We start from the raw sequence: 15,107 nt of genomic DNA on the forward strand, positions 1-15,107 counted from the left end.
TTCTTTCTATTCACTTTGGGTTTTGTTATTCTTTTTCTAATTCCTTTAGATGTAACCTTACATTGAGATTTTTCTTATTTCTTGAAATAGGTCTGTTTTGCTAAGAATTTCCCACTTAGAACTGCTATGACAATATCCCATAAATTTTGGGTCATTGTGTATTCCTTTTTAGAACTGCTTTGACCATGTCCCATAAATTTTGGGTCATTGTGTATTCCTTTTCATTTGCCTCAAGGTATTTTTAAAAGATGATTCTTGATTAAAACAACTCTAGATTTATCTTGTCAACTAAGAATGATATAATTCAAATATGCTTTTCAAACAAATAGTAAAAATTATTTTAGATATTTATTCTTTAAATTTCAACCACAGTTTTCAAGTCTATTAACTTATGGCTATGGAAAAAGTTAATCACAAAGGAGTGTACTATATAGCCAGTATAAAAAGAGGAGGAAAACATTCAGGAAGCCAGCTCATATCTGTACCAAGCAAGGTGTGGAACAATATATGTTCTAGTTTGTAATGCAGGTTATTGAAAATTGTAAAAATTACTTTGTGTTTCTATAATAATTTTTATAAGTAGAACCACATTATGAATACTTGCTAAAAGGATTCTCCCCTATTAATCTAATTAAGTGGGCATCTAAAACTATATCCTAAAGCTAAAATTAGCTTTTGTTATAGGATCTTGAAAATTTCATGGTTAATATTAGGTATCTTCTCCTTTTAAAGATTTGTACACTGAATGAATATATTGAGATACTGATCCACCTCTTGATTTCAACAATAATTAGTAACTGAACCTTGTGGTAACATTTGGTTTTGAAAAATAGCAAGACATTTCGGATTACCTGGGTAAGCACTGCAGTGTGTTCATAACCACAGCTGATATAAATCACATCTAGACTCTTCAGTATACCAACTGAAACAGGCTTGTAGCTTTGCACTGTTGAAAGAAGTATAAGAAGCAGACTCAGTTATCATGAGTTTTTATATTTTTATAGTTCTTAATACCTTATTACCTTATAATTAACATAATTTTTAGAAGTGAATAATGAGAGGTTCTATAAAGCAAAGGGAAAGCCCTGCTTGGGGAAAGAAAAGCAGTCTTTTTAGCATGTATTTCTGGAAACTACATAATCTTCGGTAATGCCTGAGTCTACTGCCCTGGAAAGATAAGTTTTAAGACCTTCATCCTAATTGTAGTGTTATGTTGTGTTCATTTCTATTACACAGTAGGTATTTTGCAAATATATAATAGCAGTTAACAAAATAAAGAAAACCTACTTCATGCTGACAAGGTTAAATGAAAATAGATGTAAGTGCTCAGCATGGTACTGGCGCTAAACAGGTGCTAAAGACATGTCAGCTGAATGTAAAAAATTGAACAGAGGAGGACAGGGTTCATGGGGAAGACTTCACAGTGAGTTTTGTTTGAAGGCTGCCAAAGGAACTGGTTGTTTCTCTTACTGCTAGCAGGTTCTAATCCAGTGGTTCCAAAATTTTGCACAACGGAATCACCCATGGGATCTTTGTTAATGATCAATGTCTGACTTCCATCCCCAAACTTCCTGATTTAATTGATAGAGGGTCCAATCAGAACAGTGGGATTTTTAAATGCTCTAATGGTAGACAGAATAATGGCTTCCCCAAATGTCCATGTTCTTTTTCCAGAGCCTGAGAACTTGTTAGGGCACATGTCAAAGGGGAGCTAAGGAAGCAGATGGAATCAAAGCTGCTCATTGGGTGACCTTAACACAGGGAGACCACAAGAGTCCTCTAACTGAAGAAAAGGGAGGCGGACGTGTCAATATCAGAATAATGTGACTTGAGAAAGACTTAACCAGCCATTGCTGGTTCTGAAGAAGAAGGGGGGCTGAGTGAAGGAATGCAGGTGGTCTTTAGAAACTGGAAAAGGCCAGAAAACGGCTTCTTCCTTAGAGACTCCAGAAAGGAACACAGCGCTGCGGACACCTTGATTTTAGCCCCATAAGACCCACACCAGACTTCAGACCACCAGAACAATAAGATAACACAACTGTGTTGTTCTAAGCCACTAAGTTTGTGGTAACTTGTTACAGCAACCATAAAAAATTAAGGTAGCCCCCAGGTGATTCTAATGTGCCATAGGGTTTGGGAACCACCGTTCTAACCACTGAGACTGCCCTTTGCAGAGTTGGTCTTCCAACTGGAAGGAAATAATAATTTACTGCAGGAACAAGATTATCACCTTACCTGAGTCATTTTTCCCGGTGAGGGCCAGCTGTCCTGCATTGTTGCTTCCCCAGCCATATGCAGTCCCAGAGAGAGACAGAGCAAAGCTGTGGGCCCCTCCTGCAGCCACCTGAGCCAGCGGGATCCCCTCTAAGTACCGCACCCTCTGCGGGCTGGCTTGGGAGGGAGACTTCTTCCCCAGGCCCAGCTGCCCATGGCTGTTCTTTCCCCACGAAAACATTCGGCCATCTACAGAAACAAAGAATAGAAATTCAGAATTGCAAGTAGAAACTGCCACCCTAATTCAAAAAAAATCTTTAAAAAATAAAACAGGGTTAAGAAGGTTAAAGTGTTCTGGTTAAAGGCAAAGGGGATGGTTAAGATTGCCTTCAGAAGTCCCCTCTAACAACATCCACTCCTCTTCTCCTTCCACATAAAGGGCAACTGTGTTCTTTCAGGTGCTCAGGCCAAACATCTTGGTGTCATCCTTGACTCCTCGATTTCTTTTACATCTTCCAATCCAGCAGATCCCAAAGCCTCTACTGTCAGAGTTTATACAGAATCCAACTACTTCTCACCTCCCCACTGTTAGCTCCTCAGTGGCCAAATTACCATCGTTTCTGTTCTGGAAAATTAAAAACAGCACCTTGTTGGACTCCCAGATCCCACCTTTGTCCCCAGCGGTCTGTTTTCCAAAGAATAGCCAGAGTGAGTGACCTTTTAAAGATATGAGTCTATGGAACCCTTCAGGAGCTTGCTATCTCACTCAATAATAGACTGATTCTTACCACAGCTCACAAGCCCCACGTGCTCAGTATTTCCCACAACCACTTCTCAGACCTCATCTTCCCCTTTCCCATACCCGCTGCTCTTGCTCAGCAAGAGCACACCACTGGGCATGCCCCCTTCCTCATCGCCTTTGTTTTGGGATCATTCTTCTGGATCATGGCCTTAGCATCATGTCTCCTTCCCTCCCTTTCGATCTCTGCTCACGTGTCACCTAATAAGAGATAGCTGCCCTCACCTCCTGTATAAATGGAAAGACCTCTTTCCTTCACCCAAGCACTTGCTCCCTGTCCCCTTACCCTCACTCACTCCTCTTCAGACTCCTTATCCTTATCTGTTACACTACATAGCTATTTGTCTCTGTGTTTGAGGGTCTCTTCTATTTCCCTTCTGAATATAAGCTCCCTGAAAGCAGGGTCTTAGGTTCGTTCACTGCTATATTCCTTTGTTAGAAACACTGCAGGCACTTGGAAAATATGTGTGAAATAACTCCCTGGGGGAGGGGAGGAGGAAGAAGGGGGCGGGAACCAACATTTTATGTTGAATTTGACCAGAGAGAGAAAATTAATATCAAATTTTTAAAAAGTTGCTCTAATGCTTAATTGTCCGGAGAAATGCCAAACATGTCAGATTTTTAAGTTATTATATCTAACTTATTTTGAACTCTTCTAAGTTATTTCTATCACTGAAAATAATTTTTGAGAACACGCTGCGGAATGTCAAAGTGTCATGAAAGTGTATGAGAACTCACAGTTCAGTATAGCAAACGCATTGAGTGCTGGGTTCTACACAGCTTTTATGTTCCATCAACGTAAAGACAAATCAATGCTCCATGGAAAAAATTCAAATCATTTCCGTAATTAAGAAGGCCTATTTGTTCAGTGGTTGAGCATCAGCCTATGAACCAGGAAGTCATAGTTTTTTGCTTTTTAAAAAATATATATTTTATTGATTTTCCACAGAGAGGAAGAGAGAGGATTAGAGAGCTATAAACATCGATCAGCTGCCTCCTGCACACACCCCATCAGGGATGCATGGCAATGCCCTTGACCGGAATAGAACCTGGAACCTTTCTGTTTGCAGGCCGACGCTCAATCCACTGAACCAAACCGGTTTCGGCAGAAGTCATGGTTTGATTCCCGGGTCAGAACACATGCCCAGGTTACAGGCTCAATCCGCAGCAGGGGGTGTGCAGGAGGCAGCTGATCATGGATTCTCTCTCACCATTGATGTTTCCCTTTTTCCTTCTCTCTCTCACTTCCTTTCTGAAATTAATAAAAACATAAAAGAAAAAAAGAAGGGCCATTTGAGACAACATGGATGTATTTTGAGAGCATTATGCTATGTGAAATAAGTCAGACAAAGACAAATACTGTATGATCTCACTTACATGTTTAATAAAAACAAAACAAAACAAACAAACAAACAAACAAAAAACACACCAACAATTCATGAATACTAAGAACATAGTGGTGGCTGCCAGGAGTTAGGGATAAATTGGATGAAGGGAGTCAAAAGATAAAAACTTCCAGTAATAAAATAAATGTCAGGGGAATGTAATGGACAGCATGGCCACCAGAGTTAATAATACTGAATTGTATATTTGAAAGTTGCAAAGAGAATAAATCTTAAAAATTCTCATTACAGGAAAAAATTTCTGTAACTATATTTGGTGACAAATGCTAACTAGATTTATTGTGATTATTTCACAGCGTATACAAATATTAATCATTATGTTGTACACTTGACACTAAATAATGTATGTCAATTATACCACAATAAAAATATATGTTTTCTAATTTTAAAAAAGTAATAAAAATAAGAAAGGAAAAGAAACTAATATTCATTGGACTGTTCAGGATAAATTGTGTACCTTCTCTCACTGAATTTTCTAAACAATTTTTAAGTTATGCATCAATATTCTTATACATGAGACAACTGAGACTCAACGAAGTTAAATAACTTGCCTTCGATCAAATAGCTAGAAGTGGTAGGTAGAAGGAAGCACACTATGCCCTGGGATTGTCCTGGTTGCATAGCCTACATGGTACAGTGATTAAGAATTTAAGATTGGGATATAAACACAGTGAAAGTCTCTGAGCCAAATGTCCTCATTTCTGAAATAAGGATACGAATAATATCTAGGTTCCCTGTTTTCATTTTTATTTATTTAAAATTTTTATTGATCTTGAGAGAAAGAGAGAGAGAGAGACATTGATGTGTGAGAGAGACAACAGGGATTGAACCCAAAACCTGGGCCTGTGCCCTGACCATGTGGAACCCACAACCTTTTGGTGCATAGGACGACACTCCAACCAACTCAGCCACACTGGCCGGGGCCCTAGCTTGTGTGTTTTAGGGCAAACTCGTTAATCAACAGAGCCAAATATCAACAGTACAACGATTGAAATTTCTTTTGAGGCACAAATTTTTTAAACTTAAAGTTCGTCTAACGCCACTTCTTCAAAATAGACTCACCCAGGCCGTGGTATTTTGTGGAAGAGTCACACTCAAGGGGCCAAAGAGCCGCATGTGCTTGTGAGCTGCAGTTTGACGACTATGGTTTTAGGCAATTACACGAGACAACACATGTAAAGCATTTAAGAGGAGCACATAGAAAGCAGCTAAGAAATGTTGGCTGTCCCTGGCCCCAGTGTCATAATAGCAGTTATGCACATGAAACAAATGTCTGATGTCTCTTGAAGGAGATCAGAATATGCCACGTTTGGAAGATTATTATTATTATTATTTTTAACTAATATATTTTATTAATTTTTACAGAGAGGGATAGAGAGTTAGAAACATCGATGAGAGAGAATCACCGATCAGCTGCCTCCTGCACACCCCCTACTGGGGATGTGCCCGCAACCAAGGTACATGCCCTTGACTGGAATCGAACCTGGGACCTTTCAGTCCACAGGCCAATGCACTATCCACCAAGCCAAACCAGTTTTGGCTGGAAGATTATTTTGAGCTGAAAACAACAGAGAATTAACATTTGCAGAAAGGGTTCTCTGCCCTCCCTTTATCCACCCAAAGGCAAGGCATAGTACATTTCCTTTTGTGAAGGCGTCCTCTTTGTGCCAGGATGGGAGAGGACTCATCACCAGAGAGATGGAGAGTCAGCATTGACATAAGGGTGCATAAACAGCCCTTGGTAAAATAACCCTCACCTTCCATTAGTTCCTTCCACATACAAGTCATTTCCCCACAATTTCTCTCTCCTATCTCAAACCTCCTTTCCTTTGTTCACACGGTATAAGCCCCAGATTCATTTCTTTCCTGTGAACTCCCATGCATGAAAGTATCAATAAAAATCATGTGTCTTTTTCAGCCAAAATCGGTTTGGCTCAATAGATAGAGTGTCAGCTTGTGGACTGAAGGGTCCTGGGTTCAATTCCGGTCAAGGGCATGTACCTTGGTTGCGGGCACATCCTCAGTGGGGGATGTGCAGGAGGCGGCTGATGGATGTTTCTCTCTCATTGATGTGTCTGACTTTCTATCCCTCTCCCTTCCTCTCTGTAAAAAATCAATAAAATATATTTTTTAAAAAATCATGTGCCTTTTCTTAGTAATTTGTTATTTCTTATGTTTGTAGCTCTCCATGTACTGAAACTAAGAAGTAAAGGGAAAGTGTTTCCTCCCTGACACTTCCATTGAAATTTGGCAGGAAGATGGGGAAAAAAAAAAAAAAAAAAAAAAGTAGAGTCATGATTTTGACTTTTCTTTCTTTGATCTAAGTAAAAAAGAGAATAGGCCTCTTTGTCTACTTGAATTTGCCAGTGAATGAAGACAAGCCATTCAATAAGGCAAAATGATGGAAATAAAACCACTACTGGGTTCTGAGAGAGTCAGCCAATCAGGTCAGGTAAGCAGAGATAGTCTTTATGGCAGTGAAATATAAATTAGGCAATACTTAGAGTATAATAAGCACATAGAAAATTGAAAAAACATATGAAAACAACATCTCTTCTGAAATCTGGAGAGTTAAAAACTTCTAAATTCATTAAAGTGAATCCCAATGCGTTAAAAACCAACAGGAGATCAAAAAAGCCTTTTTTACCTTTCGATAATGCCAGGGAATGGTAGTCTCCACAGGAAACTTGTATTATTTCTATACCACTCAGAGTTTTTATCTTCCTGTAATAAAAATGAGACATAAAAAATATACAAACTCTATTAATCGTTCTTTAGAACATATCACTACAGATATTTAAAACATCCTAAGCAATACATTTGGTTTAGAAAAACAATGTAATGTTCTTGTATTTCTGTAGTACCCTTTTTAAAAGCTCTGAACTGTTTTTAACATCACATCAACATGTACAAAGGTGCAGGGCAGAATTTAAAACAGTATATAATGCAAAAGTGATTTTTTTTTACTGGACTTTTAATGCATTATTTAATGTATCAACTTTTATATCAATAAACTATTGATATAAAAGAAAAATAACTTTCTTCACACACATATAGCACAAGGCTTTAGAATTTATAGGACACTATTTTAATCCCTGTGAGAAAAAGAAACCATTGGGTTGAATTGCCTCCACAGGCATAACTGTTGGCAATTTCACATGGTTGAATCTAGAACTCAAAGAAGTCAGATATGTTTCAAGTTGTAGAACTAGACTCAAACCCTGGTCTTTTCATTTCAAGTTCAATGATCATTCCTCAAGCCACAGCAATTTCTCACATGATTTAATGACCACAGGGGGTAACAAGGTAACTTCCTAGAATTTGAAAACATGCTCTTCAGCATTTCCAAAGCGTGTAATGCAGGAACACAAAATTCAGACTGCCTGACATATCATTCGTCCTAGAAAACTCTTTGTGAGCATATGATCTCACCTCTCCATTTTACTAAGTAAAATATTAGGAGCCAGTGTTTATAACAAAAAGGTTCTGCTGAGAGAAAAACTTCTCTTTCCAATTTGGGTGTAGTGATTTGAGGACCTGCAATTAATTGACAATGGACAGATTAACAGTAGAGAAGACATGGCTTGTTTATATGTACACATGGGAGCTCCCAGTAGTAGAAACTTTATGGAATAGCCAGAGTAAAAGTCGGGGGTTGGGGGGGAGGGGTAGTTAGAACTTGAATGGAAGAGTATGGAAGTTTCTATTTTTATTTATTTATTATTTATTTTTGGTGCTGACAGGGCAGCTGAATTCACAGGAAACTCCTTGCTAGGAGGGTTAATGGTAGCTGAATTTTAGGAGGCACTACTTTAGTCAGATAGGAAAATTTAGGTAAATTGATTTCTGCATCTTCAGTAGCTCAAATGTTTTTACTTTAATCTTTATGCCAACTCAGGGAGTCAAGACTGTATAGGTATTTTCAATAGATTAGGTTAAGACCGGAGGGTCACATGTTTGCATTCACCATGCTCTTCTCCTTCATAGGACATTAGATAATAATTGGTGTTAAAAGTTTTTCCCTGCCCCCTCCCTGCAATACACTGTAATGGTGAGGTTAGAGACTGTGTTTGTTGGCATAGTCATCTTTGTACCCTGGCATCTTGCATGGTACCTGGAAGGTGGAACTAAAAAATATTGAGTGAATGAATGAATGAATGAATGAACGGAAATACTTACTTAGGTGTAAAAATTATTTCCATAAATTCTTCAATCCCCAGTTGTCCGTCAGAACCAGCTCCCCATGCAAAGACCCTTCCTTGGTGACACACAGCCAGGGAGTGCTCCTTTCCACAGCTCACGAAACCAACGTCTAGAGTTCCCAGTGCCTTAATGGGTTCTTCAGGAACAAAAACAAAGCAAAACAAACCCCCACAGATTATTAATTTAACAGGAAGTTCAAGACAGTACTTTGCTTCAAAAAGAAGGGTCATTCAGATTGCTTGTCTCTTCTAACAGACCTTTAAATCAAGCCTAAAATCCACGCTAAAGGCCTGGAGGAAATAGCTCAATGTGTGTTATACTGTCTTTATGGCAATTCTAGTGGCCTGGTGCGTGAAATTCATGAACATTAAAAGGGAATTAATTAGAGGAAATATTTTAATATTGCTATTTGCCCTTTATCTATAATACAAGTGTCAGAGATGAAAGAAAATTAGTAAAATGTATATGAAAACCTCCCTCCTGCCAGAGTCTGGGGCTCCCCACAGGATCCAGAGTCAAGTCCCCGCCCACCTGTGGCACCTCAAAATCGCGTGAGACCCAGACCCGGCGGGCCCCACCCTTGTCAATCCCCACCGGGTTGGGGGAACAGCCTCAGGTCCCCCAGCCTGGAGTCTGGACCAGAGACACGCCTTGAGATCTCCCGTCAAACCCCACCGGGTGGAGGATGCAGCCTGAGATCCTCCATAAAGCCCTGCCAGGCGGGGGGCGCGGCCTGAGGTCCTCCATCAAGTCCCACTGGGTTGGGGGGGGCGGACGCGGGGATCCCTCGTCAAGTCCCGCCTGGCAGGGGGCACAGCTTCAGGTTCCCCTGGCCTGGTGCCAGGCGGGGATGTGCAGCCTCAGGTCCCCTATCAAGCCCCGCTGGGAGGGGACGCAGCCTCAGGTCCCTGGTCTGGCGGAGGTGCAGCCTCAGGTCCTCTGGTGCCAGGGTGTGGGGTGTGGTCTGAGGTCCTCCCCCCATCTCCCCCCGTTCGCCCCCTCCTCCCCCCCCAGCACCGGGGCAGGAGGCATACCTTGAGATCCCCCATCAAGCCCCGCAGTGCGGGGGGCAAGGCCTGAGGTCCCCCGTCAAGCCCCGCAGGGGTGGGGGGGTGCGGGGAGCGGCCTAGGTACCCCATCCCGAGGGGGGGGGTGGGGGGGGGGCGCGGAGGCAAAGAATGGTGCCTGAGGTTTCCCTTCAAGCCCCACCAGGCGGGGCCGCAGTCTCAGGTCCCTGCTGATTGCTTGTTAAGGCTCATTATAAATACTTGGTTCATGTAACGTTATAATGACATGATTTAATAAAGATTAAATATATAATATTTTTTAAAAACCAAAAGGCAATGCATCAAAATATATATTAGCAGTTGTCTTTAATATATATATATATATATATATATATATATATATATATATATATATTATTGATTTTTTACAGAGAGGAAGGGAAAGGGGGAGCTAGAGACATTGATGAGCAAGAGACATCTGCCTCCTGCACACCCCCACTGGGGATGTGCCCGCAACCAAGGTACATGCCCTTGACCCGAATTGAACCCTGGACCCTTCAGTCTGCAGGCCGACACTCTATCCACTGAGCCAAACTGGTCTCGGCAGCAGTTGTGTTTGGGTATTGGAACTATTGGCTATCTCTTCCCCTGTGTTTCTACAACAGTTAGTAATGGTAAAAATGCTATATATATATAATTTTAAGAAAAAAGACGCCCTAGTCTAGGGCATTGCTGAGGGACTCACAGGTGTCAAACCCCCAAAACCACCTGTGGAAGGCCACTGTTCCTGCGAGCTTCCCGCAGACAGGGATTTGGCCTCGAAAGAACAGAGGGCGGGACCACAGCATCCTTCAGGAAAGCGGTCGGGTTTAGTTCCACTTACGGTTTCGCTTGCAGTTTACCTTTCAAGAGGAATTAGAAACCGAAACTAACCCGAGGCGCGACTGGGAAAGCGAAACCGAGGAAGTTGCGCTCAGCTGGCGCGGGGCGCCCATTCCAGGCTCCTGTATGGGGGACCCGGAGCTCCCAGCGCCCCCGCCCCAGCCCCCGCCCCCGTACCCGTTCCCGCACCCGCTCCCGCACCCGCACCAGCACCCGCGCCCGCGCTCACCTGGCTCGGGCCCCCGCGGCGCGCCCCGCCGGCCCAGCTGGCCGCGGCTGTTGTCCCCGCCCGCGTGGACGGTGCCGTCGCTCAGCAGCAGCAGCGAGTGGCGCGCCCCGCTGGCCGCCTGCAGCAGCCCGGCCCTGCCCCGGGGCTCCCGGCGCTGCCGCCCCTCGCGGCCGGCGCCCCAGCAGAAGTACATCCCGCTCCGCTCCCCGATGGCGCCTGCCCAGGACTAGCTGCCCGGCCTCAGGCTCCCAGAGTGTGACCTCTCAGATTAGTGACCTGAGCTCAGCCCCACCCTCGTCTCAGCCAGCCAGCCGTGGAACTCGCCCCAAGAGGGGTGTCCTGGGGCACTACGTCATCCGGACGCCTCCCCGTACATGCTTTCGGGGTTCAAACGGGAGTGCCAAGTGCCCAGGAGCAGACAGGGACTTCCCCGCTTTTCTCAGAGAGGAAAAAACACCCAGATGGACGACATCCCAGCTGAGCCACCTTTGAGCTGTGGGACTTTGGGCAGGTGACAACGATGCTGTGCCTAACCTGCCGTGGCTATGAAATGTGGACAGTGATACAGCAAGTCCAGTACGTCAGGGCAATTAAATAGCTCCTTAGCAACGTGTTAGAATAATTCCTAGAGTGCTTTCATAAAAGCCTCCCAGTGCCAACCTTCAACTGTGCTTGGCAATAAAGTGGAAAATCCTCATGGTGCTTACATTTCCCTATTTATAAACAGATAAATGCTTAGCATAAGGTCAAACAACTTTATGTTACTTAACAACATTAAGAAAAATAAAGCAGTAAAGGAACAGAGGGTGGCGACAGAAGGAACTATGGTTTTTGGTAAGATATCAGAGAAGGTATGAAATGGAGGAACTTGGGAAATAATGAATCATGCTCATCATATCTAAGGGCAGAGGTTGCAGGGAGAGCAATGGGAAAGTTTTGAACAGGGAAGTGACATGGTCTGACTTTAGTTTTAAAAGAATCACTCTGGCTGCTGTGTAGAAGATAAGAGAATAAACATGGAAGCAGAAAAGCCAAGAGAGGCGGCTGCAGGAGTCCAGGTCACAAGGATGATGCTGTGGTGTCCTAGAGGGGAGGAGAGAAGAAACGATCCCAGCCAAGATTTTTTGTTTTGTTTTGTTTTGTTTTGTTTTTTTGAAAGCCAGAGTCTACAGGTTTGCTGCTGGATTGGAAGTGTGAGGAAAGAAGGAAAAGAATTGGGATTTTTGCAAAGTTGGCTTGAGCAACTGGCTGAATGGTGGTACCCTTTACTGGGAGGGGGTGCCTTGAGGGAGGTGCCAGTTTGGGACTGGTGGATCAGGAGTCCAGTCTGGTAATAACTGAGAGATGCTTGGTATAAAATGAAGCAATAAGATAAGCCATTTCAGGGTTGTGGAGAGAAATCTGCTATTGGCAGTCCTCAGTGCTGAGATAATATTGGAAGCCAGATGGCTGGCTGACTGAGAGCCCCAGGGGGTGGATGTGCCTAGCATATAACCAAGAATCGATCCTAGGAAGAAACCCAGGAGGGAAGAAACCCAGGAAGGCTGGTGTGTGAGAAGCAAGTGAAGAAGAAGGGAAAGATCAACTCTGTCTATTGTTTGTCCAGCAAGTTGATCTTTTAGGTTTGGCAAAAATGGAGGTCATTGGTGACTGACAGTGTTTGCCATCATCAGCATTATTGTTTTATTTTTATAGTATTTTTTATATACTCTCAGCTCACCTCTCATTACTACTACACTTCAAGTTCTCTCAATATGAGAAAAAATGTTTTCACTCTTAAGAATGCCTGGCACATAGTAGATGCTAGAAGGCACGTATTGGACAAATGGGTTGATGTGTGGTAAGTAAACGAATAGCATTCATACTTCTGGCTCCATTTAACAATATGCCATTTACTATCTACCCTTTTCTGAATAAGAATTTCCCAAATGTGTATTACTTTCCTCAGACACAACAGTGAGAATTTGATATTATCAGCCTAAGACACTGAGCCCTCATATTAAGTTATTTCTTTAAAAAATGTACTGAACTACAATGTAAATGAGAGAGAGGGAGAACTTATAGAAGGTCATTGTGGATCACATTGGTTTGAGGAAAGAGAATAAACCAGAAAAGAATTAGGTCTGAGGTCAGCCCTTGAGGATCAGCGGGAGGGACATGTGAGAAGAAGTAGAGACCTTGTAATTATATTGCTTTTCTCTACCACCCTCTTCCTAGCCCCACTTCTGAGTTCAAAGCCCATCCTATGTGCTACTTAGCCAGGACAGCCCGTAGACTGGACAAATGGCAAATAGAATGCACTTGGTGTTTTTATGAGGACACTTCCATATGCCATCCCAATTACCTCCAGATGGCCCCATGGCAGGTGTCATCCAGCAGTTCTCCACAAATGGACAAGACAGGTAGGGTAGCCAGTACAAGTTGGGAAGAAGAAAAAAAAAAAAAAAAAAAAAAAAAGAGAGAGAGAGAGATACCTGTTCAAGCCCCAACCTTTCAGTCTCCTATTACTATATAGATAAGAAATAGTAATTTTGATTTTTAACTCTAGATGGCGGTATTAGTCAACTTGAACTCTCTCTCTCTTTTTTTTTAATTGAATTTATTGAGGTGATGGTTAATAAAATTATACAGGTTTCAGGTATACAATTCTATATATTGTTTTGTGTTTTTATCACCTCAATCCAAGTTTCCTTCCATCACCATTTATTCCCCCTTTACCTTCTATCTCCCCCAACTCTCCTTCCCTCTGGCAGTCACCATACTGTTGTCTGTGAAGCTCTCTTCTTTAATCTTAGGAGACAACTTGACCTATTTTTTTTATGTTGACAGATTAATAGTTGATATCTCTTTTCTATATGTAGTCTTATAATTATAAGGATTTTTATGATTTTTTCATACTTTTTTGCGATATTGATACTAAAATTACTTAGGAAACTATAGTATGTTATATTCACATGTTATATTATTATTATACTACATTATTGTCATAACACATTTCATTATAGCACTGCTTTTATCTGGAGTCTGTCAGCAACCTCCTAGCTCTAGAATATAGTTCTGAACTGGGAAAAAGAGAAAAAGTGCCTCTGAATCTTAGAAATGGTTGCCCCTCCAGCCAGAGGCTTCTAAACATGCTACCCAGTAACATATTGAGGACAGGCCAAGACTTTTATTTAAATATTGTTTAACTTAATTTGTTAGCCTATGTGAACTAGTGGAGTGTTCTTTTGTAAATTAGAAAATTTCACCTTTGTGTAAAGATGCTGTCAAATAATAATGGTTAACAAGATTCAAGTTTATTTCTCTCACACATTAAAAAATCTTTGAGGTAAGCAACCACGGCTCATGGGGCAGGAACTCGGGCACCTTTTATCTGTTTCTTTTGGGAACTTAACTTCCACCTTCGAGGTCATCTTCGAATCTTCACGTTCCAAGGTGACTCAGTTGTATTATCACAGCTCTGTTCCAGGCAGCTAGAAATGAGGAATGAAGTTGCTATTCCCCAAACCCATACAACACTTTCTCATATGTCTGATTAACCAAAACTTGTTCCCATGGCTATAGTAGCTGCAGAAGATGCTGGAAACCTTAAATAAAATTGGAGTTCTGTTTCCAAGGAAGAAGTGAATTATTAGGTTGCACTGAGCAGTCTCTCCCCAACCAGAAAGGAATGTGAGCTGTTTGGTTCCTACGTAGGGGAGGGCGGCATCAACAGGGTGTGACAAGTGCAGTTAGTTGCATGGGGCCCTTTCAGCAGGCCTGCCCTTAGTTTAATGTGCTGCTGTCTCTGCCTTGAGATCCTTAACAATTTTCTCTTTGAACCTGCGTTTTGTAAGTGAAGTTTGTTGGAACACTGGAGAATGTGTGAGAGCAGAGGAGATACACACAATATGTCTGCTATTGCTTGCCACCCTATTTGCATATGGTATTTAAGATGCCGCCATAAGCATAAAATTCCATTGGATCGGTGGTATGTGAGAGTTCATTGAGCCTCAAAGCTAGGATAAGGTAAGAAGGTCACATCTAGGACTGAGGGAACTAGGACATTGACAGCCCTTAGAGGCCACACTTCCCGTTTGAACCAGAACTTGGCTTCCAATCCAGAAAGAAAGCAATGGCATTGGAAGAAACACAGCTGAGCAAGGAACCCTATCAAACCCTTTCTCATTCCTCATTTTTCTCAGCATTAGCCAACACGTGGTACTGAAAATGACATAGAAAGAAAAGGAAAGTTAGAGCAACCCATAATTCATTTCCCTTTCAGTCCTTCCTTATCCTTAGGCTAAAATTAGAGTGTTAGTAGAACGTACAGGTATCAAGAAGTGGAATAAAATAGTTGAGTTAGTTCTGTGCACTGTCTCCACCATTCT

General features: G+C 42.1%; 1 protein-coding gene across 2 annotated transcripts in view; it reads right to left on the bottom strand.

The window, feature by feature from the left end:
• HERC6 (HECT and RLD domain containing E3 ubiquitin protein ligase family member 6) overlaps nucleotides 1-15,107 on the bottom strand; it is a 101,975-nt gene that overhangs the window by 45,719 nt on the left and 41,149 nt on the right. The window contains exons 1-5 of one of the 2 annotated variants that reach the window (XM_045570832.1): nucleotides 10,738-10,985; nucleotides 8,596-8,755; nucleotides 7,064-7,140; nucleotides 2,236-2,463; nucleotides 852-946 (exon numbers count right to left, since the gene is read on the bottom strand). In XM_045570832.1, the coding sequence (XP_045426788.1) occupies nucleotides 852-946; nucleotides 2,236-2,463; nucleotides 7,064-7,140; nucleotides 8,596-8,755; nucleotides 10,738-10,930 (753 nt within the window). In that variant the 5' untranslated portion in view covers nucleotides 10,931-10,985. Of the gene's footprint in view, nucleotides 1-851; nucleotides 947-2,235; nucleotides 2,464-7,063; nucleotides 7,141-8,595; nucleotides 8,756-10,737; nucleotides 10,986-15,107 lie in introns of those variants that run through there. The other variant, XM_045570835.1, reaches the window with a different exon arrangement.

Source organism: Pipistrellus kuhlii, unplaced genomic scaffold, assembly GCF_014108245.1.
Source record: "Pipistrellus kuhlii isolate mPipKuh1 unplaced genomic scaffold, mPipKuh1.p scaffold_m20_p_1, whole genome shotgun sequence".
Taxonomy (NCBI): domain Eukaryota; kingdom Metazoa; phylum Chordata; class Mammalia; order Chiroptera; family Vespertilionidae; genus Pipistrellus; species Pipistrellus kuhlii.